This window comes from Nannospalax galili, unplaced genomic scaffold (genome assembly GCF_000622305.1).
Source record: "Nannospalax galili isolate Female #2095 unplaced genomic scaffold, S.galili_v1.0 scaffold619, whole genome shotgun sequence".
Lineage (NCBI taxonomy): Eukaryota > Metazoa > Chordata > Mammalia > Rodentia > Spalacidae > Nannospalax > Nannospalax galili.
The window spans coordinates 759,596-787,376 of NW_008344186.1; the positions used below are offsets into that span (position 1 = coordinate 759,596).

Sequence of the window (27,781 nt, forward strand, 5' to 3'; positions counted from 1 at the left end):
AGGTGAACTGGCTACTAGCAGAATCCCTGGGGCGTCTCCACAGTCAGGTTCTTTCTTAGGGCTGACCTGCGTGGAGCTAAACCCTCTGAACCAGGACCTCTCTGTCTGAGCCCCAAGTCCCTACCCCACTCTGTTTCCGCTGTCTGGACCCTCACCAGGCCTCTGGGTCCCTCGGGCTCTTAGACAAGTCCCAGCACACATATTCATGGCTCCTGCCCCCTCAGGACACAGTGATACCTGTTTCCCCAGTCACTGCCACTGGCTCCTACGCAAAGCCACCCAGAGCCCCTCTCTCCCTGTACCTTCCAGTGGCCTGTCCTTCCTCCTAACCTACTCTACATGCTCCTCACTGTCCTTGTCCCCCACCATCAGGGAACCTGGTCCTGAGGTAACAGGCCACCATGTCAGTTTGTGTGCCTGTGACTTTCACTTGGCCTTGTTGTTTAACGACATGAAATTGTCTCATAAAACCAGAGGGGTATGCTCTCTTTTGTAGAATGTGATTTATCGCTCAGATTTTTAAAAAGTATCATAAGGAAACACCAGGGACACCTGAGGCTTCTGAAACCAAAGGGTGATGACCTTGTCTCTCTACCATGCAGGGAAGCAAGGGAGACCCTGGCCTTGTTGGCCCACCTGGAAAGAATGGTTTGGTGGGACCTCCTGGGCCCGCCGGACCTCAAGGACCCCCGGGACCTCCCGGGCCACCAGGACCAGGATATGCTGCTGGATTCGTGAGTCTGGGCTCTCAGAAAACCTGGACTACACTCCACAGCTGTTTCCCTTCCAGACAGTTCACGGGCTGAGCAGCACTCCTTGGGCAGAGGCCCAGCTCTAGCTGCCATGGGTTTTCCCCTCTCTGTCTTCGCATCCCCACTTCTGAGCACTGAGTTGCCCAGTGTTGGCTTGGCTTTAGTGTACTCAAAGCACAAATGTTTATGCCCAGCTATCCCAATGTCTATGGCTGCTGTCTCCAGCCCCTTTATACCTTGACTGCTGAATACTTGCTTGTATACCCAGGCACACACTTGTCTTACACACACTCAGATCAGAGCCCTAAGACTGAGCAGGGCGCCTACTCACCAGGGTCCCGGCTCCACACACAAAACCTCATCTACTTCACTTTCCCCATCTTCACTTTCCAGACCTAAGGGAGGGCCCCTTCTTATAAGGAATGGAGACTAAGTGTCTGTCATATGTCCCCTTCAGGACGACATGGAAGGCTCTGGAGCACCCTTCTGGTCAACTGCCCGAGGTTCTGATGGGCTCCAGGTACTGCCTGGGAACTGAGTGGGAGAGTCCTAGGTCAGAGGTGTCTTTGGACAGTCCCACAAGGGGCAGAGAGCCCCCTGCAGAGCCTATGGAGATAATAAGTCATAGCACCCCTCCCCCCCAGAAATTCTGAGCTGGAAAGACCTGGGTGCAGATTGTTCCCAGGAGGGAGAGAGGTGGTGATAGGCAGATTAGTTTTAAAAGATACTGATTCCTTCTGTGGCTGCAGTTTGGGAAGTGACAGTGTTTGGCCTGAGTAGATTGGAGTTAATGGAGCATTTGGAGGAGGACCCCCCCACATACACCCACTTTTCTCTGTTGACCTGTGCATAGTTGGGATTATGGTCAGCAAGGAGAAGCTGAAGTCCCAAATGACAGGTGCATCCAGGCACATGTATGTGTGCACATACTCTGCGGCCCTGCCCGAGACACTTTCTCTCCTTGAGGCCGCCGCTCTCCCCTGAGGAGGCGTAGCAGGGTGCTCCAGCTTTGGCCTTCAGGACACCAGGCAGACCCCCAATCCCTGGGTCAGCCACAGGCAGATGTTAATTGACAGTTGTTAAAGTACACTGCTTATTTTTATCTTTTAGGTAAAATACAGGCTTGCTTTGACTATAGTCAGGCAGAGCTGGCTTCCAGGGTAGTTTTTGCACAAAGAGCTCCCAAGTGTCTTTCATTCATTCATTCATATACTTTCTTCAGTTGCCCCGTGATGCCCATTATAACTGAAGGCTCTGCCCTGGGGTCCTGGGCCATGGCATGTTCATGTCCTAGGTTTTTCTGTTTTCAGTTAGAGCCATGACACTTGGAAAGGGCTAATTAATGGGATAAAGCATCTCTTTATCCCACTAGTGCAGGATGGATGCACTAATGCCTGTCTCCTCTACTCTGACAGGGACCTCCAGGCCTGCCAGGACTCAAGGTAAGTGAAGTCTTTCATGGAGAGCTGCCTAGGCTGCCCACTCTCTGGAGAGTTAATGCTTTGTGAGTTCAGCAGGGAAGTTTGCAAAATATAGCAGAAGGCCTCATGGGAAAATAGTCACATACCCCTTCCCAGACACTGATGGGGTTGTATAGCCCACCTTGCTGAAGCCCTATAATGTGAGATTCTTGGCTTCACACATTTGAAGCATGATAGAACTCGGAAGGAGCTCAGAGCTTCCCACACCCCCATTCTCAGGGACGGTAGAGCAGGATGCCCTGGAGGAACCCAGAGCTTTATTCTCATCTTTGGGGACACAGCTTACAAGATTGGCCCCACAGTCCCCGCCTTCCTTCGGGCCTGAGTTGGGCTCTCCAGGGCAGGAGCAAGGGTAGAGGACACCACAGCAGTTCCCACTAGGGTTCCCACTTTCTAACCAGCCTTTATTGTCACCCTGCTCCCTCTAGAGTGTTTTACTGTGACTTGCAAAACACAGGACTTTTCAAGGGCTGGATCTTCCGATGGGCCTATGCTGAGCTTTTTAAATGTTAAGAGGGAAGTTACTTCAGAGACCTGCTTCTTATAGTGGAGATGATGGGACCTGCCACCAGCTTCTAGAACATCCAAACCCTGTGCTAGCTGCTAGGATGTGTCCTGGACCCTCTATGTGGGCCTCTGGGTCCCTGCTTATTCACCTAGGGTCCTAGATGGGGGGCAGGGGGCATCCTGCATGATGAACACCCCCGACCCCTGAGAGAAGAAAGCAGCTTGACTTGGGGATGGGCTGGCACATACTTATGGAGCCCTTTGTCTGCTCAGGGGGATCCTGGAGTGACGGGACTACCTGGAATCAAGGTAGGTACCTTGCCTGGGATAAGGAAGTTGAACCTAGTGGGGATAGAGAGGGGTCTGGTGGAAACCAAAAAGTACGCCCCCTCATGTCTCAGTAGAGGAGGGTATCAGGCACTGTCAGAGACAGCCAGGCCTGAATTTAGAAGTCACAGAATGAGACCTCTGGCCCCCTAGCCTCAGCCTCTCCCATCTGCCCTCATTCTTCCTCCTACCTTTGTTTCTTTATAATTTAATGACTGATTCAGGGAAAACCATGTAGGCCAAACCCCTGCCTCAGGGCACCCCCAGGCTCCCCTGTACCAAACATGTGGGGGGCAGGCTTCCTCTTAGACAAATGGGAGCCTTGTGGGCTGTCTGGAAGCCCACCTCTGCCCTACTACCAGCCCCACTTTCTTTATCTTCCTCATACACACCCCTAGGGGGAGGTTGCTATAGCCCCCAGGGCTTAAACCAACAGCCAGGAGAAACCCAGGTTATAGTCACGCCCACAGGTCCTGTGGCCTCCTCTCAGGGTGCCTGTGTCCCAGATGTAAGGCTGACTCTGGACTTTCCATTTATCTGTTCCAGGGAGAAACTGGAGCAGATGGAGCCCGAGGCTTTCCCGGCCTGCCTGGCAGAGAGGGTGCAGCTGGGCCCCCAGTGAGTGAGGGGAAGGATACATGAAAGAACTCCCCAGGAGAGCTGGTATCCAAGGTGGCTCTGGGGTACCTGGACACCCACGTCTCCCACCTACTACACTGTGCCCCATGGAACCAAACACAAGTCTTGCCAGGGTTTGGGTACCCTGTATCCTCTAAGACCCTGTTTGCACAGGAAACATAGACCCCCATCAGTTGGAAGCCAGGCTCAGACAGGCTGGTCTCTGAATGGGCTCTGGTTCTGCTTACAATGATCCATCTCCTCTGTCTCTGCAGGGGCCAAAAGGAGAGAAAGGGAGCCAGGGAGAAAAGGTGAGTGTCCTCAAGAGGCGGGGTGGCTCAGTGGGCAAGAATGGAACTGGAGCTCCACTGTGCCCAGGCCCTGGGGTGTAGCCCCATACCACCTGGCTACCCATGTGGCTTCACAGAGTTAGGCAGAAACCCTCAAGTCAGCAGGGGCAGCTCTCAGCCTCTGTCCACAGGCCCCAGTGTCTGGGCTGTGGGTAGACTCTGATCCTGGCCAGAACAGCCAGAATGAAGAGCTCTGTGCCATTCTCTTCCAGGGAAACCCAGGGAAGGATGGCGTGGGGCATCCAGGCCTCCCTGGCCCTCCAGGACCTCCAGGACCTGTGAGCTACGTGTCAGCTGAGGATGTAAGGACATGGATGGGCACTGCTGGGCTAGTCCTTCAGTCTAGATGCTACACATATCAGAAGAAGGCGAGGAGTTCTCGCTTCTTGAGCGAAGGCTGTGCTAGCTGGAAGCTCCCTCCCACCAAGGCTTCTCGGCCTTCTTGGCTGCCAAGGCTACGGTTGCCTTTTCACAGTGTCTGCAGCAACATATCCCCTACTTCCAAGCGTCCTAGCTCCAGAATAAACACGTCCCTCACAGCACCCCCCAAAAAGCCTCAGGGTCCACGTTGCTGCCTGAGCTCACTTTGCTGCAGCGGGAAGCCTAAATCTCTGGAGGGCTCAGATGCAGGTGAGGGGCTCCCTGGACAGAGCTAGAGTGGGGCTAGAGTGAGCCATCTGGGCTCAGATTCCAACTACAGTTGTGAGCTGTGACTCTGGCTGGTCACTTCACCCTTCAGGGGTTCAGCAGCCTCATTTCTGAGACGGGGACAGTATAATCCTGGGAGCAAGGGTTCAGACGGTCACGGCTGCCTGGCTCAGGCCTCATACTTCAGGCATGGACAGACACCAAGGAGCAGATATAGATAACATCACAGTGAAGCCCAGAGGACTGGAGCTCCTGGCCCTAGGCAGACCCAAAGGCCATGGCCGTCACCTCCAGCCAGGGGACAGTGGCATAACCATGAGATGTAAGCCGAGCTGCCTCCTCCACATGGCAAGCCAGAGGACATCCAGAAGGTTGAGTTATAGGACTATGGAGTGATACCAGCCTTGTGTCCCAGGAACAGGGATGCTCCAATCTGGGGGCATCTTCTGTGGGAAAGATCTCCCCAGGAAGTGGCTCAGTTGTCACCTGGGCACCTGCAGTCAGAACTCAGTCAGAAAATGCAGTGTTCTTCCACTTCCCCTGTGGGGTTGCTTTGCTGACTAATATGCCAGGTGAATTTCATCGCAAAAGCAACTTTTCTTTTTCTCCAATTTTATTTTCTGCTCACCTGGAAACAGAGAACAGTAGCAAGTGTGCCAGGACCCGAGGTATGTGCCATTTTGCTTCTAAGAAATTCTGCTGTGGGTCAGGCATGGTGGCACACGCCTTTAATTCCAGCACTTGGGAGGCAGAGGTAGATGAATCTCTGTGAGTTAGAGGCCAGCCTGGTCTATGTAGTGAGTTCCAAGCCAGCTGGGGCTACAGGAAGACCCTGTCTCAAAGAGACAAAAAAAAAGGTCTGCTGTGGGCCAGGGAAGCTGGGACAGAATGTCAGGGGCTTCCTATGAGCAGTGTATCCCCAAAACTCATGCTGCCCCTCTTTCTGCAGGGCAGGCCGGGGTACGCAGGCTTTCCCGTAAGTAGCTTCACTCCAGAGCTGCATCTCTGCCCATTGGTGCCCTGGCACTGGGGGTTGGGGTGGGATCTGCTCTTAGTACACTCAGGACAGCCATGTGAGCTGGAGTGGGAATAGTCACTGTCCTTGAGGTCACTGACATCAGCAAGATAATGGGGACTGGAGAGGCATTGGGCCCTTGCCACCTATAATGGGCAGGACCCTAAAGGGGCAGGCAGTACATGACCAGGAAGCAACCATAGGACACAAAGATACAGAGACTAGTGAGGACTGGGGGGCTGGATTAGAGGCCCTCATTCCTGTCTGTTCTCCACTCTAGGGACCCGCTGGGCCGAAGGGTGACCTGGGTTCCAAAGGCGAGCAGGGCTTTCCAGGACCCAAGGTAAGGGACTGGAGCTTGGCCTGCTTCTTTCCCAGGATCCAGAACACAACTTCACTGCTGCCCAGACTAGCAAGAGCTGACAAACTATCAGCAGACAGCCTTCCATTGTGATCCAAGAGGCTGTCCCTGTCTCTGCCCAGGTTACAGTTTGGGGGACAGGCCAGAGGGCATTAGGGCATGCTATCTGTGTTAGACCGACTCAGAGGGCCCAGGTCACACCTCCCTCTATCAGGCTGAGACTCCCTTGCTTTGGGTTGTTCGAGGCCTTGTGGCCACTGCCATCATCAAGCTCTGACCTGTCCTGCCTACCCTGCCATTCCAGGGCGAGAAGGGAGAGCCAGGTGCTATCTTTGGCCCTGATGGCAGAGCCCTGGACCCCACCCAGAAAGGAGCCAAGGTGAGAATGGGGTTTGTACACTTCGAGAACACCACACAGGTAGGGGGTGTTCCTGAGAAAGAGGCAGGCTCATGATACACTCAAGCCTATCCTTAACGGGGTTCCTGAACCTTGCGTAGCCCACACGTGGTGCCCTTGCTTTGCCTCTTGCAACCATGCTCACATGGGTGTGTTCTCACAGTGCCGACACCTTCCAGGGGCCTGAATTATCCCCCTTGTTACTCTTACTTGCAGGGAGGTTAGGGACACGTTTCCCAGCCCAGCAGCTCATTCCTCTGTCCCGCCTTGCCTGTGGGAGTTGAAGGGGCCCAGGGCCTGGTGGGGCTATCCCGCTTCCTGCTGCCCCTGTGCAACTGAGGTGTCTGGTCCTCCAACCTCCTGTGGCCCTGAGCCTGCCGGAACCTGACCACAAGCCTGAGCATAGCTAGCTAGTACTCACTCCCACCCCATCAGGCCTTGGAAGGTGCTGGAATGAGCCTGGTAGCTATAGGGAGTGGTCTGTAGTTTTGTTAGGTCGTGGGCTGAGGACTCCAGGCCCAGAGAACTACTCCGCCACCAGCAGCTCTGTAACTGAGTAGGACCTGGATAACTCCAGCTGTGTGCAACATGGGCAGGGCCCCAGCCTCCAGAACCCAGGGCACACTCATCTATGCCTCAGCCCAAACCCCAGTGCATGTGTATTGTGCTAGTGTCCTCCTGGCATGGTCAACAGCCTTTGCTGCCAACCCAGTGCATCCACAGGGACCCAAGAAGGCAAGCCATACTACCTAACATAATTCTGGTTTTCTGTTCAGGGAGAACCAGGCTTTCGAGGACCCCCGGTGAGTAGTGCCCTTCTTTGGACTAAGTACATGGTCCAGGGTATATACACCAACTGCAACTTTGAAACCATGGGGTCGGGTAGCAGTGGGACGCTCCTCAAAGGTGATGGCTCTGACCCTATCCCTGGTGGTCCCGCCCTCCTCACAGGGAGGCTCTGCTTACCCTTCAGCTCATCTTTCTCTCTGCAGGGTCCTTATGGGCGGCCTGGACACAAGGGTGAGATCGGCTTCCCTGGACGGCCGGTGAGAACCTTGTGGGCTGCAAATTGGGCCTGGTGGGTAGGGTAGAGAGAGCTGGGCCCACAGGGGGCTGGGCCTTGGGGGAAGTGGACAGTGCCCCCCCATACTGTCATTGAGTACAGCTGTTACTCCTCTGTGACCAACGTCCTAGTACTTATCTGAGGGGTACTTTGCCAAGAGGATCAGACAACCCCTAGGAGGCCCTGGGCAGAGAGGGGCTCTGCTTGGTTCCTTCTAGTCAGTTTCCTGCCTCCCCCAGCTGCTGGGTAGGAGCTGTCAGGAGCTGGGTGTGGAGGCTTCGTACAGGAAGGAGGGCAGCTGTGCATAGGCTGGCCAGTGCCTAACAGGCCCTTCCATTCTGTTCTTCCCAGGGTCGCCCCGGTATAAACGGATTGAAGGGAGAGAAAGGGGAGCCTGGAGATGCCAGCCTCGGGTTCAGCATGAGGGTGAGTGTCCTGTAAGGGTGAAGAGGTGGCTGGGACATCAGGGAGTGGGAATGGCTGGGGTGGGGACATCAGCTCATCTGTCAATGGCTCATCAGCTCATCTGTTTCAAATGGCTGGTGATATGACTAGGTATGCTGGTCCTGACAGGCACACTTACGTGCATACTCATACATACGCATATATGTGTTGGTACACTTAGACACCTATACATACACATACGTGCATGCTCTTATTCCTGGAGGATAACACCTCAGGGCTTCAGGGAATGTCTTTGCCATGTCCACCCAACATAACTTTATAACTTTTAGAACCTCTGCTTGTTTGGGGGGCTTGCCTTGTTCCACCTGTGGCAGAGACTTAAGAGGCTCCCCAGGCTGCCCCGCCCAGCCCAGCTCCCTCCCATTCATACAGTCAACCTCTCTCCTGAAGCAAAGCAGGTACTCTTCCAGGCTGATTGTGTGCATCCGCTTTGCCCAGAGCAGAGGTGGGCTCAGAGGTCTGGATATAAGCACTTGAGGGAGTTCAGACTTTGGATTGCTGCTATTGGTTCTTCGTCGGCTGTTTCTTCTGAGGACCAGAACGTAGTAACAGTTTGCAAAATCAAGAACAAACTGCAGCATTTGCCGAGCTAAAGGACTGGCACAGGCCATGCTAGGTGCCCTGGCCATGCCTGTCCCTTACCTGGGTCCTCAGAACTCTGCATAGAAACCCTTCACAGGGGTAGTATGTGACTCAGAGCTTACTCTTCCAGTGCCTGGGCCAGGCTGTGCCCTTTCCTTGAAAAATTGAAATTTTATTCACAAAAGTCAAAGCCTCCTTGAGTGACCTAGCCCCAAGTTTACAGCTAGTAATCCCTGGAGGCACATCCTCTTGTACCATAGTTGTTCACTGCCCATGTGGCCTCATTTCCCTGAAAACCACCTGATCGAGAAATAGGAAGACCAATAGGAAGACCAGACCCATCAGCGGGACCACAGACAAGAGTTAGGAATGAATTCTTTGTTTATATTGTCAAATGCATTCACTGTTCTGATTCCACTGATTTTCAGAAATGTGTCTGCCCCCATCTGCCACCCTACTTTGTGCTGATGGCTTGATGGTGGCTCTGACTGACCAGAGCTTTCTGTCTTCCCACAGGGAATGCCTGGCCCCCCAGGCCCTCCAGGCCCCCCAGGCCCTCCAGGAATGCCCATCTATGACAGCAATGTAAGTGACTAGGGCTGTACTCTGCAGAGACCTCCCTTTCCATTGCCAGCCCCTGCATCCTCTGGGTATCTCTGGGATGGGCCCTATCTGATATGCTGCACCTGGGGGCAGTGAATGAGCTATGAGTCCCCAGGGGACACAAGGCCAAGGAAGAGGCTCTAGGGCCAGGAGGCAGCCTCAAGCTGGAATGGCTTGGGTCCCTGACTCAGTTACTGAGGGGCACCCCTGTTTTACCAGACTCAGCAAGGTAAGGCAACTAATAAGAGCAGGTGCATCCATGACCAGGACTCCTGATCCCAGACCCTGCTTGCCTTCCAGAGCCCCTAAGGGAAGGAGTACTGGTTTAGCCTCTGGGAGGGGACCTGGGGCTTCTGGCTTTGGGGACCCTGGTGGCCTTGCTTTCTAAAGCACTGTCTCTCAGCGGCCCTTCTGGCCTGTTCTTTGTAGGCATTTGTGGAGTCTGGCCGACCTGGGCCTCCAGGACAGCAAGGTAAGAGCACCAGGGCTCACAGAGTACATGGAGATGGTAGGATAGCAGCTGAGCTAGTGGTCTCACACAGTGATTTAGAGAAATGGAGTTGCAGGACTCCTCTCTGCTAACCCTGAGTGCCCTGTTCCTGAGCTAGACATGTTCACAGTCCCACCCCACTAAGCTCTGGCCTAACCAGGGTCAGTGGCCCCAGGGTGACCACCCAGGTTTGCTCAGAGCAAAGGCAGAAAGAGCCTAACCCATTTGTCAGCAGGGGCAGAGGGTGGTAGCATTCTCCCATTCTCCTGACTCCCACAGCCTTCTGGGAGTACACCCTCAGCTCCTCACAAGCTCAGATTCTGACTGCCCACCTTGTTCCTTCACAGCCTTCCTGGTCTAGGCCCACCCTATGCACACAGCAGACAAGGTTGGAGACATGGGTGGGAGGGGCTCTGACTTTCTTTCCGTGACAGTTCTGGGGTCTCTTCCTCCAGGTGTGCAGGGACCTTCAGGACCAAAGGGTGACAAAGGAGAGGTGGGCCCACCTGGGCCACCAGGTAAGCATGCTTTGCAGCTCCCAGGCTGAGGGGCCATTTGGCATAGCCAGCTCCAGCAATGGACACCAGAGCCCTAAGGGTGCCAGACACTTAGTGATTGCTGCTCTGCATGCTGAAGGGACAAAGTGCTTTCTCAGCTCACCAAGTCCTGATAAGACCTGGACCTAGGGACACTAGTTAGCCTCCCAGTTTGGGGATAAGAGCTTGGGAGGGCTGCAGGGACTGGCAGCTCAGTGTTCTGTCCCCATAACCCCATTTACTGAGGAGCTGAGCAGGGGTTCGTCTGTGGCACAAGGCTGGACACCAGCAACAACTCACAGAGAGACACAGAGCCCCAGCAGTCAGGGTCCTGAGGTGTACCACCATGGGCTAATCCTGAAGAACATGAGTAGCCAAGGGCCAGCAGAGACCCCTGTGTCCATTGGGCAGGGGGCATTATCTCTTACTGGGATAACTGTGGACAAGTGCCCTTCCCAGGGGGCACCTGTGCTGTTCTGAACAGTTAGAAAAGCTGAGCAAAAGGTGAGAAACCTTCCATGACACAGTGGAAAAACTAGCAGGGCAGAGAGCTGAGGCCACTCTCCTAGTCAGTGAAAGCATCAGCGTATCAGTAGGCTGTGTCCTAGCTGAGCAACAGACCTGCAGATAGAGACTCAAATTCAGGTACGTTGTTCCCCGGGACTGCCAGAGCAAAGGCAAACTCCACCCTCAGGTTCTGCCTACCAGCAGCACTCAAAGCTTGGTACCCGATAAGGAAGGAACAGGTCCGTGGATGCAGAACCAGCCAGAGATGGGGAGGGACAGTCAGGTACCCAGGTCTCCTGAGAAGCGGTTGCCAGGTTGGACCCAGGACTTTGAGCACTCTGTCCCAAAGTTAAAAGGAAACTTCCGAAAGCAGAGGTATGTCTGGGTAAACCCCAAGACTGAAAGCAACAGCTGGAAATGAGAGTTCTGTGTGCTGGGGGCATGAACCCCCAGGACCGTGAGGTGTGCAGGAAGAGGCCAGTGCAGCATCTGTTCAGCAGAAGCATGAAAAGGACAGAAGGTCCACAGAGGGGGGACGCAGTGACGTCCAGCGTGCTTGTCACTAGAGAAGTAGCAGTTGAGGGGAAGATGGCCTAGAGTTTCCAAAGCCAAAAAAAGATTTGGAGTACTCCCCACAGTCAAAAGAGGACTGACTGATGTGGGTGAAGCCAGAAGACCATGCATGTTTCCAAACTTCAGAGGGAGACGTGTGCTGTGGAATTCCACAGCCAGGAAAAAGGCCCTGCTGAAAAAGGGCGGCCTAAGCAGCGAGCCAGCCCTGACCTGCTGTGCCGTGCAAGACTCCTGGGTGCGATGGAAATGGTGCCCAGCGAGGATGGGAAGGCAGGGAGAGGCTGAACAAGACGACAGGAAAAGTACAGGCTGCCTGGGATGGGATGGGCACAGTCAAGACCTGTGGGCCCAGCCTCGGCGCATGGTCCTCTGGTGTTTGACTGAGGTCCTGAAGGAAAGCTGGATGTGGAAATGTGCAGCTGGATGCTTGATGGACAGGCGAATGGCACACAGAAATACAGAGGAAAGCTTGATGCAAATGAAGGCAGAGAGGGAGAAGAAACCAGGTCTAAGGAAGTAGGGGACAAAGTAGGTCTCACCCAGCAGGCTTACGTCCATCAGCAGCTGAGCAAGCTGGTGCTTCTGTTGGCAGTCTGGGAAATGGGAATGGATTGGCCGCCCAGAGAGACCCCTCCCTAAGGATGAAGACAGGCCAGGGGAACAGAGGTGGAGAGTTGTCCAGCGAGAGGGAGTTGGCCATGGCCAGCAAGGTGTGTGTGTGTGTGTGTGTGTGTGTGTGTGTGTGTGTGCGCGCGCGCCCAAGTGGCCATGTCACATTGTGTTCAGACCAAGTGCAACTTAGGAAACATGACTGAGAATGAAAAAGAAGCACTGGTCTTGATCAAAGTCGATCTGCCAAGAAAATCCAGCAACTGTCCAGGCAGTGACTGAACCTCAGGGCATAAAAGAAAACTGACGACTTAAAAGAAAAACAAGTCAGTCATCAGAGACATTTACCTGGAGACAGAAGTGCTCGGCAGCCACCAACAGCTTGTCTGTGACATCTCTGGCCACATGCCTGCCACGGGGATGTGTCCCTATAGTCAGAAGCAGGTCTGCAGGCTTTGGAGATGATGCAGCCGAAGCCTGTGGTGAGTGAATGCCTGCTGAGCCACCTAAGCCAAGTACCAAAGGAGGAGCAATAGACCTTGGGGCAGTCTGAGAAGCTGATGTCCACACAGCACCTCCTGCACAAGCCTGATTAGCTGAGCCCTCTCAGCACCAGCTGGGCTGGGGCAGTGGGACCCCTTACTTACAGGCCATGGGGTCCTACAGATAGTGTCCCAGCTCTCCTGAGGTCCTTGGACAGGGCCAGAGCTGAATCCTGCTAGTGACCACTATCACTTCCAGTCACATACCTATAAAATGGCTGGGCTTGGCAGGCATGGAGCCACTGCTTGGGCCACCTCCGGTATCAGCTATGGCCTCCGAGGCAGTATGACCCCACAAGGCAGGGACTTCCAGGGGGATAACCACAGGAGGTGACGAGATTGGCTATCCTTGGAAGGTGAATGAGGTAACTCTTGGTTCACAAAATTACAACCTTAAATGGTATCTTTCTAAGCCTTCAGCTCAAGGTGTGAGAAAATGAGCATCACATTTGATGCAGACAGACAGGAAGGAATTCTAAAGATAGAATGAAGGAAGTTATGTTTTATTTGTGTATGAAATCTCAAGGATCAGCAAAGTACAAAGATCAAAAGTTGGTTCTTTGAAGAAGCCAAAACACCCTCTGACAGCGGCAACAGTGAATTGTTCAAAGAGACCCTGCACCCCGTTGTGGCCTTGCAGACCTCCACATGAGCCTCCTCAGCAGGGCTGAGCACCTGAGGGCACAGGGACCCCCTTGAATGGGGGGGAAGGGACTGTACAGTCAAAACTGTCAGCTGCCATCTCAGTGAACCCCAACCTACCTGTCTCCCTCCCACCCTTCAGGGCAATTTCCCTTTGACCTCCTCCGCCTGGGAGCAGAAATGAAGGTGGGTAAGGTTGCTGATCAGGTTGGGGGAGGGTGGGGGTCCCCAGGGGGTGAGGTCCCTGTGTCCCTGGAGATAAGCATCTGATGACATCCAGCCAAGTACCTTTGCTCTGTGGCCCCATGAGGAACACTGGCCCTGGGGTTGTGCCCTTCCCTCTGGACACTCACTGTCTTTGGCCAGTACAGATGGGGCTGATGCAGCAGAAGTTGGGAGCTGAGCCAGGTCTGTAGGGCAAGCACTTGGGGCCAGGGATGTGCCTTGTGACTTATGGGGTTAGTGCCAGCCTGTCTTTCCTCCCTAATCTGATGGTGAGCGTGGGCTGGCCCAGACAAACATTTCCACCTGCAGGGGGACAAAGGAGACCAAGGGGACACCGGACAGAAAGGCGAGAGAGGCGAACCTGGGGCTGGCGGTGGTGGCTTCTTCGGCTCGAGTATACCAGGGCCGCCTGGACCTCCTGGCCCACCTGGCTACCCTGGGATTCCGGTAAGCCTGGGCCCCAGGCCTGCTACAGATGTCCATATAATCTGGGCCTAAGCAGACTTCAAGGGCACATCATGCCTGGCTGGACACTACAAAGGCTGACTGCACCCTGCAAGCTTAGCTGCCCAAGGCCCCACATTTATTTGCTCCTCTGTGGCCATAAGCCAGGTGGATGCATGGACCAGTGTGGTCTCATGCTTATTTGCCCCTCTGTGGGCATGAGGCCAGGTGGGCGTGTGGACTAGAGCAGCCTCATTTGTGCCTTGGGGCTGCTCCTATTCTGGGATCACATCTCTAGCAAAGGGGTCCCTGTGGTGGGCAGGGCCCTGGCCAGGTCTCAGCAGCTGCTTCTACCTCCAGGGCTCTAGGAAGATGTAGCCCCAACCCAGGGCACACAAGGTACGATGGAGTGCCTCCTTGTCCTTCTTAGGGTCAAAAAGGAGAGAGTATCCATGGCCAGCCCGGCCCACCTGGACCTCAGGGACCTCCCGGCATTGGCTATGAGGGGCGCCAGGGCCCCCCAGGACCTCCAGGCCCCCCGGGACCCCCCTCATTCCCTGGCCCTCATAGGCAAAGTAAGTATATGGAGAGCAGGGAGCAGACCTGTGGACAGGAGGCTGCCCACGTGGCCAGGAGTTCCCAGCTTGGTCTCTCTCAATAGCTGTCAGTGTTCCTGGTCCTCCGGGCCCACCAGGCCCCCCAGGTCCCCCTGGAGCCATGGGTGCTTCTGCAGGGGTAAGTTGGCTAGGGTTTGGGGATCTGGGGTAGGGCTGGGGAGGAAGGTGGCATGTCAGGGTGTCCTCACCATCAGTCCACTGGTGGTGGGCAGGGCCCTGGCCAGGGCTCAGTGGCTGCTTCTACCTCCATGCAGAGACCATGGGATCCCCACAGTGCTCACTTCCCCTGTATCCTCCATTTTCCCTTCATGAGGACAGCCTGACAGGGAAGGGTACCCACCCAGGGAATCCTGGGAGCCCTGGGTACTCTGGGCAACACGTCCCACACTGGGCTTGGGTTGGGGTTCCAGCAGGTGAGAATCTGGGCCACATATCAGACCATGCTGGACAAGGTGCGTGAGGTGCCGGAGGGCTGGCTCATCTTTGTGGCTGAGAGGGAAGAGCTCTATGTACGAGTCCGAAATGGCTTCCGAAAAGTACTGGTGAGTTCTCAGGGACCAGCCCTCCAATACCCACAACAAAGATGGAAGCATTTCTTTAAAAAGTAGCAAACTAGGCCAGGCATGGTGGCGCATGCCTTTAATCCCAGCAGTTGGGAGGCAGAGGCTTCTTCAAGAGAAATGCAAGAAATGTTTTGTTAAAAACGTTCCAGGCTAAGCCGGGCATGGTGGCGCATGCCTTTAATCCCAGCAGTTGGGAGGCAGAGGCAGGCGGATGTCTGTGAGTTCAAGGCTGGCCTGGTCTACATAGTGAGTTCTAGGGCAGCTGGGACTACAGGGAGACCCTGTCTCAAAAAGACAAAAATAATAAATAAATAAATAAATAAAACTATTTCTTGCCCACTTTTAGATTTAGCAGTAAATGAATGTGTAACAGTTACTTTTCTTGTTGCTGGGACCAAATACCTGGCAGAAAGCAACTTAAGGGAGGGAAGGTTTTTGTTTTGTTTTTTTTTTTTTTTGGCTCAGTTTGAGGGGATATGTTCATCACTGCGGGGGCATGGTGAGGGTTAGGGTTAGGCATGGTGACTATTTCTTGCCCACTTTTAGATTTAGCAGTAAATGAATGTGTAACAGTTACTTTTCTTGTTGCTGGGACCAAATACCTGGCAGAAAGCAACTTAAGGGAGGGAAGGTTTTTGTTTTGTTTTTTTTTTTTTTTGGCTCAGTTTGAGGGGATATGTTCATCACTGCGGGGGCATGGTGAGGGTTAGGGTTAGGCATGGTGAGGATGTGCAGCAGGAACATGGACAGCCAGTCACAGTATTTCTGCAGTCAGGAAGTAGACAGAAAGTGGGACTGGGCTATAAGGCCTCAAGTCCCACCTACTTCCTCCAGTGAGTCTCCACCTCCTAAAAGTTCTACAACATTCCCAAACAGCACTGCCAGCTAGGGATCAAACACATACCCAAACACATAAACTTAGAGAAAGTTTACATTCCGATCACAGCAGTGTAACGTGAGGCAGGGTCCTAACACCAGGCCCCAGGTGGCTCATGGCAGACATCCATACACCATCCTGTTCGGGCTCATCTTGGTCTCATCATGGGACTGCATGACATGCCACAGGATGTCCCTAGGATAGGTAGAGGCTACGTATGTGTTGTATCCCAATACCCTGTTATAAATACCACTGTGAACCAGCAAGATGGTTTGGTAGATGGAGTGTCTGCCTTCCAAGTCTAGAGACCTGAGTTTACTCTCCAGAACCCACATAAAGGTGGAAGAAAGAGAACTGACTTGACAAAGTCCTTCTCTGACCTTCATTTGTGCACCGTGGCATGTGTACCCACAGTGATAATAATAATTAAATACTATGATGAACATCTTTGGTACCTTTGGAATACCTTAAGATGCATCATGGCTGCTGGGTACCAACTTTGGGGCTCTATACACCTGGGCCAGCCCTCTGTCCTCTGTAGGAACAGGACCAGTGGTCCTGTTCTTATCCAGGCTAGGACACAGCCAAGGCTTCTGGGCCTTTGAGGAGGGTTTTGATTGTAGGCAAATAACCAGTGTCTGCTTCCAAACAGCCTGTTTTTCCTTGGGAGCACATGTCCACACTGAGGAGATAGGGTTGATCTGAACTCCTGAAGTCTCTCTGTTCTCTATCACTAGTCCATAGCTTTTAGGGTCTGCCTCCACAGCACCCTCCTGACCACCAGCCCTTCTACCTGCCAGGAAGAGTCTGTGGTGTCAGCAGTGCCCCTGGTGCCTGTGTATGTGGTACCTAGAAGCATGGTGGAATCACATCCCTTTCAATGGGCCTCTTCCAGAGGGAGGAGCTCTGGGAGGAGGGTAACCGATGAAGTAAACTGGCCTGGAAGCATGTTAGAATAACCCTACTCTTGCCTTCCAGCTGGAGGCCCGGACGGCGCTCCCACGTGGGACGGTAAGGAACGTTTCCCCTCTACATAACTCTTAGGACCTGGGGTGAGCAACTAGGCAGAGGAAAGCCAGCACTGTCAACACCTCTGGATCCACAGTTGGTACTTAGAGTCCAGGAACCAAGTATGTGTGACTAGACGTTAATGATTGCTTTGTATAGTGTGGAGAATGATTTACAATAGCTGTATTTTTGGTTTTGAATGAGTGAATTTATTAAGTATACAGCAAACCAGAGTAAAAGAATAAAAAGGAGGTAATAGGTGATGGCAAAACGTCATCAAATTGGGGGCTTACGTTCAGCAGAAATTGGCTGAGGAAGCGCCTTTAAGCCAGCCAGCTAGCGTTCCCAATTGAGCTTTCCCAATTGGCGTTCCACACATGAGCTTCCCGTGGCTGAACTCCAGTCTTCTGGTTCCCACAGCAGACACCTTTATATCACGGGATACACACTAGTAATCTCTGTTGGAGATGGTTTACCTTCTAGCTGTTCTCAAGGGTACAGTGTTTTTAATCTTGGGCTGTTGTGCTGTTCCCTTCCCTCCCTGTCACAGAGCTAGTGGGGCCAGACCATCCCCAGACAGAGGACACTGAGACAAACCTACTCATGGTTCTGAAGTGGGAAGAAGTGACCAGCTTCTAAGTGAGCTCAAACAGCACCTGACAACTTACCAATGTAATATACATTATAGTGATAGAGAAAGCGGTTCCCAGACCACAAGGGCACCCATCTCCACTGTCTTAGGAGCACTAGCCCACCCGTCTCTAGGTGTCCTTAGGACCCAATTCCATACCTCATGTGCTTTTGTCTTCCCTCACCCGGAGAGCAAGGCACAGGAACTGATGCCTCTGGGATGGTGGGTATCAGTGAATGAGTGGATGGATGAGTGGATGGTACATACATGTGTGGATAGATGAGTATAAATTTGGATAGATAGAGCTGTTGGGGTGTATGGCTAGCCCGTGCACCCTGAACTCAAGACCAGTGCCTAAAACCATGATGAGTCTTGAGGGATCACAAGGTGAGTGATGATGGTCAGTCAGGTAGATATATGCTCAGGGAGGTGAGTGGAGAGATGAGTAGTCAAATGGATAGGTATTAGAATGGAGGGATGAATTGTCAGTGAGGTAGATCTATGCTAGTGTAGGTGGGAGGGTGGGTGACTAGATGGATGGTCAATTATGTGGATGGATACCAGGATGGATGGATGCATGCATACACGCACAGGCAGGTAAGTTAACAGACAGTCGGTGATAGGTGGGTAACATTGGGCAGGGATGGTAATAGGGACCACACATTGGTGAGCCTGAAGATATCAGGTGTAAACTGCAATGAAAGGCATTTGGGAGTTGGGGCACAGCTAGGGTGAGATCTCCGTACAGAAATCACCTCTGAGGGAGATGAGAGGGGTTTCAAGAGCTGAGAGCATATGCTGGTGTTTTGGGCCTTAACCAGGAGCCCTGAAGAGAGCTGGGGGTTGTGAAGAACGAAGATAGGAAGGGGCCTGAGAAGGAGCTTTACCCACTCAAGCATTCCTGGCTGGCAGGGACTCCCAACTGGCTTATGCCTGTACCCCAGGGTACCTCCAGTGCTCCAGATACAACTACCTCACCATCTCAGGCCTAGCCTTCTACTGCCCAAGAGCATAGAGGAGACACAGAGGAAGGGAACCCGGGTGAGGAACGTCTCACAGGCTCCATGTGCTCCAACCGCAGGGCAATGAAGTGGCCGCCCTGCCGCCCCCACTGGTGCAGCTTCATGAGAGCAGCTCATATACCCGGCGGGAGCACTCCTACTCCACAGCACGGCCTTGGCGGGCAGACGACATCCTGGCCAGTCCCCCACGCCTGCCAGACCCACAGCCTTACCCTGGAGTTCCACATCACCATGGCTCCTATACACACCTGAGGCCAGTCCGCCCCACAGCCGCACCTGCCCACACCCACCAAGACTTCCAGCCAGTCGTGAGTGTCCAGGGGTGGAGGGCATATATCCATCCAGCACCTGGCAGGGTGGAGGAATCCCAGAGCTGCCAGGGAGAATTCCTGGGCAGAGATCTCTGGATGGGCTTCTGACTGGCCTGGGCATCACTCATGGTGACTGTCTTCCAGGCCAGGGACTTGCTTTCTCCCTGGTAGTCAAGTGGCTGTCAATAAATAAAAAGCCTCACAACTAGTCCCAACCCCTGAAGATGCCAGAGGAGACAGTACTAGGCCAGGCACAGGCTGGGGCAGCCAGGGATGGGTTGGCTGCTCAGGACCCAACAGGCTGAGCTGACCTGATTCTGCTCACAGGAAAGGGTATCAGGGGTCATGTTGGGGGGCTGCTGGACCCATGGTGTGGAACTGTTGCTGCTGCCCTGGGCAGAGACCTGGCCAGAGCTCGCTGCAGGTTGTCACTGAGGGCTAATGCCCTCCACACTCAGCCATGAGTGGGCTCTGCCCGTATGTACCATTGCTGCCTGCGTGTAGCACCTCAAGACTGAAATGAAAGGTCATGTGTGACCCAGCTCATGACACGACATGTGACCTTTCCTGCAGCTCCATCTGGTGGCACTGAACAGCCCACTGTCAGGTGGCATGCGTGGCATCCGTGGGGCCGACTTCCAGTGCTTCCAGCAGGCCCGGGCTGTGGGGCTGACCGGCACCTTCCGTGCCTTCCTATCCTCAAGGCTGCAGGACCTCTACAGCATTGTGCGCCGTGCTGACCGTGGGGCCGTGCCCATCGTCAACCTCAAGGTAGGTGGAGCCTGGTCTCAGGTGTGAATTCACAGCGAGAGCTCAAGATATCCCACACAGCCCGCTAAGCCCCTCACTTCTCAGGATCCTGGTTCCCATCCTGTGCATGTTCCCAGGGGCTCCTATGCTGCTGACCACATAACCCACAGTAGCCTGGAGCTGGGTCCAGAAACTCCCATATTTGTGCACCAGCAAACCTGGCCCCTCTGCCGTGGGGCTTCCCCCTCCCTCAGCCCTGTGTGTGCCATGGTGTCCTGTGGCCTCCCTAATGCTCATTCCTAACAGAGACCGATGTCTTCGCTATGTCCCTTCACAGGACGAAGTGTTATTTCCCAGTTGGGAGGCCCTGTTCTCTGGCTCCCAGAGTCAGCTGCAGCCGGGGTCCCGCATCCTCTCTTTCGACGGCAGAGATGTTCTGAGACACCCCGACTGGTAGGTCCCCCAGCATGGACAGTGTGATAGCTTGAGAGAGCCCCAGGTCGGGGAGTGGCAGGACTCCAACAAGCCTCTGTCCTGGCAAAATCCATGCTCACAAAACTCAGAGTGCACTTGAGAATGGATGGTCACAGTACTTTTAAGAACAAGGCTCTCAGCCCTCTTAAGTACCCCTTCAAATCCATGATGGACATGACATGTTCACCATCTGTGACCACCTACTGAAAGAGTAGCTTGTATCCTTGGGTGGTACCTTGGTTTGCCACTCCCCAAGAGGCACCCATGAGGTCCCTCTACATGAGCTGTGGGCAGAGCTGAGTGGCTAACCCCTGGCAGGCAGAACTTGCTCCCAGCCAGGGGCACCTGGATATCTATCAAGCAAAGGTTCCAGGAGCCAAGTCCATTCAGCTAGGCAAAGCCAACCCAGAAGTGCCTGGCCCAGGCTGTTCCCCAACACCCTCTCCTGCAGGAAGGGGTGCATCTGGGAGGTGGGCCTAATCACAGGGGCCTCCTACTGTCCCCAAGGACAACTGCTACCCTCTCTCCATCTTCTCTGCCCTAGAAGGGTAGATCTGAGAGTAGCTGACAGCCCATATACCTTACAGGCCTCAGAAGAGTGTGTGGCATGGCTCAGACCCCAGCGGTCGCAGGCTGACTGAGAGTTACTGTGAGACATGGCGGACAGAGGCTACAGGGGCCACAGGTCAGGCCTCCTCATTGCTGTCTGGCAGGCTGCTAGAACAGAAAGCTGCGAGCTGCCACAACACGTACATCGTCCTGTGCATTGAGAACAGCTTCATGACGTCCTTCTCCAAGTAGGGCCTCTGCCAGCTGGGATGGTGGACAGAGGTGGTGGAGCGCCCGGACACAGTGCAGGGAGCATCTGGTCAGCCCCCTGGGTCTGGCTGGGATATTGTCCTATACAGTTCATTTTATGTAATCCTCAAAAAATAAAAAGAAGCCAAAGAGTATATTTTTAAAAAATTTCAAACTAGCATATGCCAAGACATCCTGCCCTTCCCTTCCAACCTGTACTGGCCAGCCTGTGTCAGTGGTCCGTATTCTGCTTGGTGTAACCCCCTGGCAAGGGTCAGGCCACAGCTGGATCTCAGCAGACGGCTAAGACCTGCACTCCAGGCCTGCTGGCTCTTCATGGCTCCCAGGAGCTGGAAAGGACTCATTCTTGCCCTGATTGGTACAGACCCTCTCTAGTCTGGTACCTTTCTGTGCACAGACCCCAGACCCTTCACAGAGTAGTCACATGGAGGTGCTGGGGCAGACCCTAGGGAAGCACAGGACAGCAGGGCCTCTCACCTCTCACCACTGAGCTGCTGTGCTTAGGGACCTGCTCATCCAGGTGGTGACTGGGACCATCCATATTAAGCAGTGGGAACCTCTCTTACCTACCCCCACTCTCCAGCAACCACAACACTCCCTGGCAAAGCAGGTTTCCAAGCTCAGTACCCACTGTGACTCCAGATCTGGCCTTGGCCTCTGTACACAGTGACACAGGGACAGGAATATGGCCACACTTCTCCTGTCTGCTGGTTTTGCCCAGGGCCAGCTATGATATGAGGTACCCACCTCAAGCCTGACTCTCAGATTGACCTCCCTGTTGACCCATGAGATGCCATCTAGAGCAGAGCCTCACCCCAGCCAAGCCAGAGAGTCAGGCTGTGACAGTATCCTGTCCTTGCTCCTTTGCCTAAGGTCCATGAGTCTGCCAGTGTCTGCACAGAGCACTTGTCCTGTGGAAGGAAGTGTGCACTCAGGGCCACAAGGGGCCAGTGTGCCAGCATGTACCTGCCTCAGGCTCTACTGTCCAAGGACTGGGACAAAACCGGTGGGGTTAGTTCTGTGATTCTGTGTGATGTGAAGCCATTTCAAACAGGCACCAAATAAAAATGGCCTTTTACACAGACACTTGGTTTGTAAGCCGCCTTCCCTGTCAATGAGGTCAGATGGTCCAAGACAAGATCTAAGTTCCTCTGTCATTGCACTTCCTAGCTGTATGTCCTGCTAAGAGAGCACAGGTGTTCATGGATACACATGTATACAGGCACAAGTGTATACAGGCAAACACAGGTGCACATGAATAGATGTATGCATAAACCTAAGTTTGGGTGAACATTCACAGGTACGCATGGATGTTTATATGCACAAGTATGGGCAGATTTACACAGGTGTACATGGATAGACAGGTATATGTACACAGGTATGGTATACACAGATGTGTGTGTGTCCAAGCATGCATGTGCACAGATGTAGACGGGTATGCACATAGGTAAACATAAACGTGTGGTCAGGCCACATGTATGTGTACAAGTGCATGGACATATGCTGTCATGCACGAATGTGTGAATAGATCTGAGTGGTTGTGCACGGGTGTACATGCATGCACACTGGGTACATGGATAGATGTCTATGCACAGGTATGCAAAGGCATGTACAGGTATGTGCTTATGTAAGGGTGTGCAGACATACACAAGTGTGGTCAGATGCTATACTGTTCACCTTTCTTTTGGGGTTTCCCCAGGTGGCCGGCAGTGCACACAGATGATTTCAAAATCATGCAGAGGATCTGTTCTCAGTCCAGATAACCTGTGTTCACTGCCTAGCTGCCATGTCCTGACTGGTGGCCAAATTTAAGGGACTGAGCTTGCCAAACAGCAGGGACTAGTTCTTTGGACACAGAAGACCATGTCCAAAGCTCCAGCCAAGTAAAAGAACTACTGGTGGCTGGCCAAAGAGCCCAGCTGCAGAGAAATGCCAGTCCTCAGCTAGTATGGGCTGCCAAGCAAAGGCTGTAGAGCCACAGACCAAGGTGGGCAGGTGCTGTAAGGAAGAGCTCTCGCTGGGAAAACTCCTGAAGAAGGGTGCCAGCAGAGCCTGGCCTGCTGTGTTGGGGGCCACTAGGGGATGGTGCAGAGTACACTAGCACAGCAGGAGTGATCACACACCATCTCTTCCAGTGACACAGGACAAGCCTCACCTCCACCAGTCATGTCCTGAAGGATCTCCAAGCCCGGAGGGGACAGAGCCAGCCCTCTCCAGCAGGGCTGCAGGCTGCCCTGGGGGGCATGTGAATGCATGCACCAGGCCCATTCGCCTTTCTGACCATCATTAGCTGAGACTCAGGCCAGCCCCACCTTAGCCCCTTCATCAACCTAGGGTCACCCAAGGTAACCTCTCCCAAGTTGACTCGAGGGTAGGTCCTCAAGCACAGCAGGCTCAGCAGAGTGACTCACTATAGCCAGCCAGAAGAAATGCTGCTCACCTGCCTAGAGGGAGAGTCTATATTGGAGTTAGAAGTCAACTCAAGGGCTCTGAGGGCCTGGTCTCTGCTGTGCAACCCTGGTCTTGCTGGAGCTAATAAACCACGGCCTTCATGCATCTGGCCAGCATGGAATCAGGGGCCTTCTCACAATGGGGTTTGTTTATAATATCTGGAAAAGTGCTCATGCCACAGATGGTCTTACCTCACAGAGGGATGCTCTGATGGCTTCCAGGTGCTAAGGCCAGGAGACATTCTTCCCCAGTGCACGGAAACACCCTCCAGAGGAACTTGTCCCAGGCAAGAATGGCTCACACTAGGCCAGTGTGCCCACAGTCCTCTGGGCTGCCATAGTGTGACCAGCTCTAAGATGTTCTCTTTAGCCTCAGGTCAGTACTAACTCATTCAGGGATGGAGGAAAGAATAACAGGGCTCTGGGCTAAGGTCTGCAGATGGAAAGGATCTGCTCCACAGGCCAAGCCACCACTCCATAGAGGGGACATGTCTGCTGCCCATGACTCCAGCTTCTCACAACTGAAAAAGCCAAATGTTCTCCATTTTAATGTCAGTTTTTTAAAAAAGGTGAGAGCATCGTCCAAACAAGCACCTCAGACAATGAAGTGTCACAGCTTAGCCAGGAGCCTGGGGATGAGCTCCTACCCCACATGGAGGGACCAGCACTCTGCAAGGTCAGTGTGCCCTGGCTGGTGTCTCGGTTACCTCGCCAGCCTTGGGGACAGACATGATTTGCCCCAGCCTGCGAGGGTTGAGGCCAGGTTGGCCTGGTGGACACAGGAGACCCTACCACAGGCTCTTTGCAGCAAGCAACAGGCAACATGGGCCCACAGTGGCCTGGCATGTAGGCTACGTAGCCAGGCAGCTGCCTTGAGTGTCCCAGCAGGCTCCGACCACTACTAGAGCATGATGTAGGTTGGGTTTGGGTGCTCAGAGGCCAGTAGGACAAGCTATGATTCCTTTGTTAAACCAGGTAGCCCCTAAGGTGAGTCCTGGAGATACGTTGAGGGTTCCTAAAAGGTACCACAGAGGGCCCCACATGTCCCTGGTAGGCTGGGAGATTTGTCTGCAGCATCAGACCCAAGCTGTATCAAGATGGAGTGCAGATGGGAGGGGCTGCCCCTGGGTCAGGAATCTGCCTGCTGGACTAGGGCTGAAGGAAAGCCAGGACAGTCAGGATAGGTGGTCAGGCCTTGACTTCAGGCCTCAGGTTCCCCATGCTGTCCTCCACGATATCCTGTGGGAGCAGTGGTGGGGCTGAGGGCTGCAGGTCTCTCAGGTCTCCATCCTGTACACTTAGCACCTGCACAGTCTTCTCCTCCAATGGGCTCCTCAGCTCCTGGGCCAGGGGCAGGGGCTGGTGGCGACCCTTCCAGCAGAACCTCAAGCCATCCAGCACAGCCCCAGCGAAGCAGATGATGGACAGAATGAGGAAGTACACGAAGTAGATAAAGAACTGAAAAAGAGGGTCGTGTTACACACACACTCACACGTACCTGGGGAATCCTGCTCGGGTTCTCCATCTTCCAGCTCCCAGGTGGCCATAGGACACTGAGGAGAGTCAGGCCTGGGCCAGGACCTATGGTACCTGTTCCCCATCCTTTGCCCTTTACAGTCTGATCAGATCATCCTGAAAGGGGCCCCTACCACCCAAGGATCCCAGGGAGCCTGGCATATGTCCTGCATCTGTGAGCCTGGTCCCCAAGCTCTTGATTCATGGAGCTGGGTTCCAGTTACCAGGAGGGCTCCAGAACAATGACCCAAAGGGGCTTCCCCTAGGCCTTGGCCACAGTCAAGATTACAAAGAGCCCCCAGCTTCACCTCAGTGTAGAGAATACACAGCAATGACCAATGACAAGAGGAGCTACAGGAACACCCCTCTGGAGGGACTGGGTACATTTTTTCCCAAGGAGGGATCAGACAGGTGGCTGCACAAAAGCCTGGAGTGGCCCCAGTGTAGGCAGGTGGGCTCCCTGTAACTCCTCAGGCAACCTTTCAGAAAAGCTGTTTTTTAAAAAATATTTTTTAAGCATTTTGTTATTTTTATGTGTATGAGTATATTGCCTGCATGCATTTAAGTGCACCTGTGTTGTGTAATGCCCACGGAGGTCAGAAGAGGGCATCTGTAGCCAGGAATGACTTATTCCTCCGAAGAGCATGGGCTATGGGTGAGCACAGGGCATCCTGGGAAGAAGGTGGCGCCTAGCCAGCAGTGAGCATTGAACATTAGTGTGGCTGGAGACTGGAAAGGAAAAAGAAGGTATGTGCGGGAGCCCGCAGGGGCAAATGGCCAGGGCTTCCTGCAAGCGTGGAAGCAAGATGGGGCATTTACAGACCTGGGGCGAGACTGCCAGCCTATGGGGCACTGGTGAAAGCTAATGGAGACTGTGGGCCGGGCGCCGAAGTGATTGGAAGGGCCACACACACTGCCTGGTTTCTTTGTAAGTCACCCCTCACTCCCTACCATAAAGGAGACCCAAACTAAAAATGACTTATGTTAGTCTGTGAGCCTTGAGGCCTTGGGAGGGAGTGTGTGGGGCCTCCCAAGAAAGGGAAAAGGGAAGAAAATTTAGTGCAACAGCATGGATTCCCCTGGAACTGGAATTATAGCCGGTGGTTAGTTGTCATGTGGGTGCTGGGAATCAAACCTGGGTCCTCTGCAAGAGCAGCCAGTGCTCTTAAATGCTAAGCCATCTCTAGCCCCAAAAGGTCACATTTAAGGCAAACCAAGAATGGCCCAGTAAGGACTTTGTTCTCAAGAGGACAGGGCTGACTTCTTCCGATTCTTCCCCAATCAAGGCACCATGGAAACACCACCAGGGCTGGATAGAGAAGTGGCAGCCAGCTAGATCTCAGAAGCCACCGAGGTTGTGGAGGACAGTGCTGGTTTTGTGTTTTTGCCTCATGGATCTTGGAAATGAAGCAGCCAGCAGCCCAGCAATGCCAAGAAACAGGCAAAACACCCAGCACAGCTGCCCACTCTGCCCACAGAACCAGCACAGGGATATCAAACCCACAGGGCAAGTCCCCAGACAAGGATGCTCCACTCTAGCAATACCCCTCCCGAAGGGACAGGACCCCACCTCAGCCACAACAGGCACAAAGGAAGACCTCGGGGTCCTCCTGTTGAGTGGGGTCAAACAAGACCCAGCGGGAGAAACTTCAATCCCACAGGGTGGTAATAGCCCTACTTCTACCCTGAGCCTCATGAAGTCAGCAGCAGCCATGCAGGGTGCCTGGACCCCTCCCTCCCAACACACACCTGAAGGGTAAGAGGCAACTAGAGGGGATCACAGAGTTAACTTCACATCACCCAGAGGAAATAAGATGCCTTGCTCATGGACCCCAGGGGAGTTAATCTTCCATTCCACACAAAGGATCTTCCATACCCATCTTCCCTGTCAGAGTTGTCAGGACAAGGCTTGAGAACCCCAGATCTCAGCACACAATACCAAGAGGCCTTTATCTCAGCCACTGCTCCGGCACATTAGAGCTGCAGACCTCACACCGAGGCCTCTGAACATCAAAACTGGGCAGTAGATGTTGAAACTGTCTGAGCAACATTTTAGAGTAGTCACAAGACTCCAGAAATAATGAAAAAGGAGACTGTCTCAAAAGAAATGAGAAATGACAGAAAAAAGACACTGAAATGACAGAAGATGGTCACTAGCAAGCCTGCCTAAAAAATGACCACAGAAGTTAGCCAAGAAGAAATGGTGAGAGACCATCTTGACTGTCTGGCATGTTTGCCTTTGTTTCTGCTTGCTGAGGTAGGCTCGCTATGTAGTTCAGGTGGCTCTGGGGTCACGATCTTTCTGTTTTAGCCTCCAAGTACTGGCATTAACCCATACGCATGGCTTGGGTTTTCCAAGTTAAGTTCCATGGTGAAAGTGAAATTGATAATAATGCTATGTGACTCTCAAGGTCTGTGGGCAAACATCAGGGCAGTTGTCCTATCAAGAAGAGCTGGCTTGGTGACATAAAGTTTCCACATACCACACACAAGCAGTTGCCAAACACCAGACTAAAAAGCATTCAAAATACAACGGGGGAGATCCCGCCCACTGCGTCGCAATTCCATTCCTCTCATCCACCCTCACCCTGTCCCCTGCTGGCCTTGAACCCAGGTGGGCTCCAATTCCTCTGACTCTTATCTCTGGACTAGCTTCCGTCCCAGACTAGCCAAATTCCCTAGCATAGACTCCACTGACTACTGATCTGTCTGACACAGACCAGCCCTCCAACCAACCTGACCTGACCTAACCTACTACCCTGTCCCACTATCCAGACCAGTCTACTACCTTGCAAGAACCTGAAATATGTACCGATTTATTCTCCATACCTGAACAAAAAGCAACCAAACTACACAAACAAAATAAACAGAACCAAAGTTAAGTTAAACGAAAGTCTACTGGGCCTACTGGGCACATAATCAAAGAATATCCATATGCCCATATGGTAGCACAAAAACACAGACAATATGAAAAACCAAGAGACTATATCCCCAATAAAATCCACTA

At 53.4% G+C, this 27,781-nt stretch overlaps 2 protein-coding genes across 11 annotated transcripts in view; one reads left to right on the forward strand and one right to left on the reverse strand.

The window, feature by feature from the left end:
• The window catches only part of Col18a1 (collagen type XVIII alpha 1 chain), a 115,216-nt gene extending 93,321 nt beyond the window's left edge, over positions 1-21,895 (forward strand). For 3 of the 6 annotated variants that reach the window (XM_008840441.3, XM_008840437.3, XM_017799970.2), the window contains 27 exons: positions 603-734; positions 1,210-1,272; positions 2,168-2,194; positions 3,014-3,049; positions 3,614-3,685; positions 3,961-3,996; positions 4,248-4,337; positions 5,322-5,351; positions 5,633-5,659; positions 5,979-6,041; positions 6,364-6,438; positions 7,233-7,259; positions 7,449-7,502; positions 7,871-7,945; positions 9,083-9,151; positions 9,599-9,641; positions 10,115-10,177; positions 13,211-13,254; positions 13,603-13,740; positions 14,168-14,312; positions 14,399-14,472; positions 14,765-14,896; positions 16,773-16,805; positions 18,515-18,763; positions 19,340-19,537; positions 19,854-19,969; positions 20,578-21,895. In XM_008840441.3, the coding sequence (XP_008838663.1) occupies positions 603-734; positions 1,210-1,272; positions 2,168-2,194; positions 3,014-3,049; positions 3,614-3,685; positions 3,961-3,996; positions 4,248-4,337; positions 5,322-5,351; positions 5,633-5,659; positions 5,979-6,041; positions 6,364-6,438; positions 7,233-7,259; positions 7,449-7,502; positions 7,871-7,945; positions 9,083-9,151; positions 9,599-9,641; positions 10,115-10,177; positions 13,211-13,254; positions 13,603-13,740; positions 14,168-14,312; positions 14,399-14,472; positions 14,765-14,896; positions 16,773-16,805; positions 18,515-18,763; positions 19,340-19,537; positions 19,854-19,969; positions 20,578-20,791 (2,325 nt within the window). In that variant the 3' untranslated portion in view covers positions 20,792-21,895. The remainder of the gene's footprint in view (positions 1-602; positions 735-1,209; positions 1,273-2,167; positions 2,195-3,013; positions 3,050-3,613; positions 3,686-3,960; positions 3,997-4,247; positions 4,338-5,321; positions 5,352-5,632; positions 5,660-5,978; positions 6,042-6,363; positions 6,439-7,232; positions 7,260-7,448; positions 7,503-7,870; positions 7,946-9,082; positions 9,152-9,598; positions 9,642-10,114; positions 10,178-13,210; positions 13,255-13,602; positions 13,741-14,167; positions 14,313-14,398; positions 14,473-14,764; positions 14,897-16,772; positions 16,806-18,514; positions 18,764-19,339; positions 19,538-19,853; positions 19,970-20,577) is intronic. The other 3 variants (XM_008840439.3, XM_017799971.2, XM_029567077.1) reach the window with 2 other exon arrangements.
• A 1,886-nt stretch (positions 21,896-23,781) lies between these two features.
• Slc19a1 (solute carrier family 19 member 1) overlaps positions 23,782-27,781 on the reverse strand; it is a 29,551-nt gene continuing 25,551 nt past the window's right edge. For all 5 annotated transcript variants that reach the window (XM_029567079.1, XM_029567081.1, XM_008840442.3 and 2 more), the window contains exon 6: positions 23,782-24,717. In XM_029567079.1, coding sequence (XP_029422939.1) covers positions 24,448-24,717 — 270 coding nt within the window. In that variant the 3' untranslated portion in view covers positions 23,782-24,447. The remainder of the gene's footprint in view (positions 24,718-27,781) is intronic.